Source organism: Grammomys surdaster, unplaced genomic scaffold (assembly GCF_004785775.1).
Source record: "Grammomys surdaster isolate TR1022 unplaced genomic scaffold, NIH_TR_1.0 1149, whole genome shotgun sequence".
In the NCBI taxonomy this organism is placed as follows: domain Eukaryota; kingdom Metazoa; phylum Chordata; class Mammalia; order Rodentia; family Muridae; genus Grammomys; species Grammomys surdaster.
The window spans coordinates 523,152-527,223 of NW_021605568.1; the positions used below are offsets into that span (position 1 = coordinate 523,152).

A 4,072-nucleotide genomic window follows, 5' to 3' on the forward strand; every position below is an offset into this window, starting at 1 on the left:
TAATCCTGAACCCTCCCCAGCCAGACATCCTTAGTATAACAGAGGAGTATGTAAGCTATTTTGCCATGATCAGTCATAGGGAGGAAGAGTCTGCCAAACACAAGCAAGTAAATGTTCTGGAGAAGGAGGAAAAGAGGGTTCAAGAGCTGCCATTTTCCTCTTCTTTCTTTCTTTCTTTCTTTCTTTCTTTCTTTCTCCTTGGTTTCTTTGTTTTGTTTTTTGTTTTTTGTTTGTTTGTTTGTTTTGGTTTTTCAAGACAAGATTTCTCTGTGTAGCCTTGGCTGTCCTGGAACTTGCTCTGTAGATCAGGCTAGCTTTGAACTTATAGAAATCTGCCTTCCTCTGTCTCTTGGGATTTAAAGATATGTACCACCACCACCCAGCAAGAGGCATTACTTTGAATGGGCCTAGAATAACATGGATGGAAGACTCCACCATATTGTAACTATAGAGAGAACATACTCTAGGGACAATCAGTTCCAGGTCTGACCATATAGTAACTTTCCTATGCAGTCTCAAACATTCAAGATAGACAAATCAGTCTACCACCTTATCCCATCAGTCTTCCTTTGGAGACTTTCTACCTGTGTTCTCTTGACCTCCAGGGCCAGACAACGGTGCTGAAAGCCAGACATGGAATCAGAGATGAGTAAGCCTCAGCCCTTGCAGGAGGTAGGTGAGGGTACAAAATGCATGGAGGTATGGGAAAGGGGTGAAATACTTAAACGTTGCAGAAAGAATAGAAAAGAAGACAAAAAAATCGACCCAGAAATGAAAACCAACTTGGAAAAGGAGGGAAGGAGCCCAGCACATCTGTCTCCAAGAGCTAAGCTCTTATCACTTTGGTCCTTACTCAACTGCTTTTCTTCACAAAAGAAATTCTGACCCCAGTAGCGTCCTTTTTCAGATGGTATAAGATGGAATCCCAGTTATGGCTTTAGACATTCTGAGACCTCTGCACGTAAGCAAGAAATGGAGAGATCCTCAGAGCACCCTGAACCTCTTGGCAACCTGTTTGGAGGTTCTGTCAAACCTAATGCCAGGCTTCACTGGACTGCGTTTCCCTCATCCTCTGTTTCTCTTCCTTAGGAAAGATATGATATGTCGGGTGCTCGCCTGGCCCTGACACTGTGTGTCACCAAAGCCCGGGAGGGTTCTGAAGTAGACATGGATGCCTTGGAAGACATGTTCCGTTACCTGAAATTTGAAAGCACCATGAAGAGGGATCCCACCGCTCAGGTATTGAACAGCCAGCTCCAGGCCAAGAGGGAAATGGGCTGGACAAAAAGGGTATGCTTTGAGGCACCTGTCTGAGCCTGCTCATTCCTCTTCCTCTAAGCAATTTCTGGAAAATTTGGATGAATTTCAGCAGACCATAGATAATTGGGAAGAGCCTGTCAGCTGTGCCTTCGTGGTACTCATGGCGCATGGCGAGGAAGGCTTCCTCAAGGGAGAAGACGGGAAGATGGTCAGACTGGAAGACCTTTTTGAGGCCTTGAACAACAAAAACTGCAAGGCCCTGAGAGGCAAGCCGAAAGTGTACATCATCCAGGCTTGCAGAGGAGGTGGGGACTGGGACGCCGCATCCTTGGTCTTTGGGACAAGGGTATTAAGACTGAACTCACTATGTATACCAGGTTGACCTGGAACTCATTATGTAATCCAGGCTGTCCTCGAATTTATGATCTTCCTGCCTTGGTTCCCAAGTGCTGAGCTGATACTCATGCAGCACCATGCCCAGCTGGGTTCATGTAATATTAAGATTTACTTTATTTTTAGGTGTGTGTGTGTGTGTGTGTGTGTGTGTGTGTGTGTGTGTGTGTGTGTGACTGCAGATAACTGAGGCAGCCAGAGAAGGGTGAAGCTCCCTGGAGCTGGAGGTACAGAGACTCCATGGGCCCTGGAAACCAATCTTCGACCCTCTGCAAAAGCAGTAAATGCTCCACTAAACCTTCTCTGTAGCCCAGAGTCTGTGTTTTTTCATCCAGCCCAGTCCAAGACTCTGAGCCCCAGCTGAACCTGGCACACTGCCCGACTGCTCTAAAACATTCCCTTGGCCCCATTTTCCTTCCTGATTTTTTCTTTTCCTCCCCTGGTTTTAGAACACAAAGACCCCGGTGAGGAACTAGGTGAAGATTCGGTTGCTATGATCAAGAACAACCCCCAAACTATCCCAACCTATACGGATACCATCCACATCTACTCCACGGTAGAGGGTATGAGCTCTCAGATGTCCTAGGGTTGGCCTATGATCCTCCTCCAGCACCCATGACCCCTGAACTTCTTCTTCAGAAGGGACCGTCTTCTGGGGGTCCCCTCCACTCTTCAAACTCAAGACTTCTCCAAACTCAATTTTCTGACCTTCCCAGGGTACCTCTCCTATAGACATGATCAGAAAGGCTCTGGCTTCATCCAAACCCTGACGGACGTGTTCATGCATAAAATAGGACCCATCACAGAACTGATAGAAGAGGTAAGTCAGATGAGGCATCTGGGGACCCCATCCAGACCGGACCCCTCCCAACCTTCCCTTGTGTTCTCACCTACATACATACATATTGGGACTTCTCATTACTTATGGGAATGATTTTTTTTAGTCTTGTTTTCCATTTTCATGCATTTGTATGTGGTATGCATCTGTATAGGCACATGTATGTGGGGATGGATGGGTGTGCATGCATGTTTGTAGATGCGGAGGCCCAGATAGTTTAAGAAAATCACAGAGCTACTAATTCAATGAGACAGTACCTCAATAAAACAAGGTGGAGAGTTTTGGAAGGTGATGTCCCTATGTCACCTCTCTCAAATAGTTGTTACATGCAGGACAGGAACAAACATATACGTATAGACATACACCAACTAGCTATGCAATGATTGCATAGAAACTATGGAATGCTAAAGGACAATTAATGTCTCAAGTGATGGATACCAACCTGCCTTTCCCTGCAACCCCATCCCCACGCTCCTGACGCCAGCCGCCCTGGCAGGCCAGTCCTCATAGCTGATCACACCTATTTTGCAGGTCACCCGACTTATGGCAAACACAGAGGTGATGCAGGAAGGAAAACCGAGAAAAGTAAACCCTGAAGTCCAAAGCACCCTCCGGAAGAAGCTCTATCTGCAATAAAAGAAAGGGCAGTGATGGCTTCCTACAGGTGCTTTCTCTGACCCACCAGTCTTCAAAGATGGTTACTGGATTCTTCATTCATCATGGCCCTCTGTGTGTGTCAGTTTTAGAGAGAGCCAGCCAACCACAGCACATTAGTACCACCTTCCTCTGGCTGGACTCTGTAACTCTGTTAACGCAGCCTCACATTGCCTTCCTGTAGCTAACTTTCTGCTCTTTTTGCCTCACCAAGCCTTACTCTTCCTCCTATGACTCAACCAAAAATAGTCATTCCTACCTCAGAGGTAGTAGCTTTCTGAACAATTTCTAGAAACTTCCAGTAACCTCCAGCTAAGGTCACCACTATGGAATTTGGGCACTAGGCTAGATGAGAGATCAGCTATATTGTCTTCCAAGTGTGCAGTTCATAGCTTTATGGCTGGGTCTGTCATTATGAAAACTCACAGCTTAAGATGGGTCTTTTCTTTCCAGGCCCCCTTCCCAGGCTTTCCTGACCTCCTCCTTTTCTTGACCTTTGTCTGGGATTCCTTCCATAGCTCATACACTCCTCACAGCCTCCAGCTGACTTTGAAATGACTTTCCCACCTGTCTCTCTTTTCTTCCTCAGTACCCTCAAGGTTCAGCCTGGATGATCTCACCTCTGCCACATCCAGAATTCTTCCCCATCTCTCTGCATAACCTGTAGGAGAATTCTCTTTGGCGCACTCTAAAAGATACAATAAGCCCTGAGATAAAAGCTATTTAGAGATCATATTCGTATTTCTCATGCTTGACTTACAATTCATCATTGCAAGGAAGTCAAGGCAGGAAGTGCAACAGCTAGTGACATCACAGAATGAATATTCTTATTCAAAATCAAAGAACTGGAGTATGAAACAGTCACACCAAAAAACCCAAAGGACTTGAGCAGCCCTTCCCCTCCAGCTAGTAACCTTATTTCAAAGG

General features: G+C 45.9%; 1 protein-coding gene across 1 annotated transcript; it reads left to right on the top strand.

Annotated features, from left to right (window-relative positions):
- Positions 1 to 633: 633 nt before the first annotated feature.
- On the top strand, positions 634 to 3,127 carry Casp14 (caspase 14). Its single transcript, XM_028783602.1, has 6 exons — positions 634 to 672; positions 1,090 to 1,239; positions 1,340 to 1,565; positions 2,103 to 2,216; positions 2,370 to 2,473; positions 3,023 to 3,127. Exons 1-6 carry the CDS (start codon positions 634 to 636, stop codon positions 3,125 to 3,127), a joined length of 738 nt encoding a protein of 245 aa, XP_028639435.1.
- Positions 3,128 to 4,072: the final 945 nt, after the last annotated feature.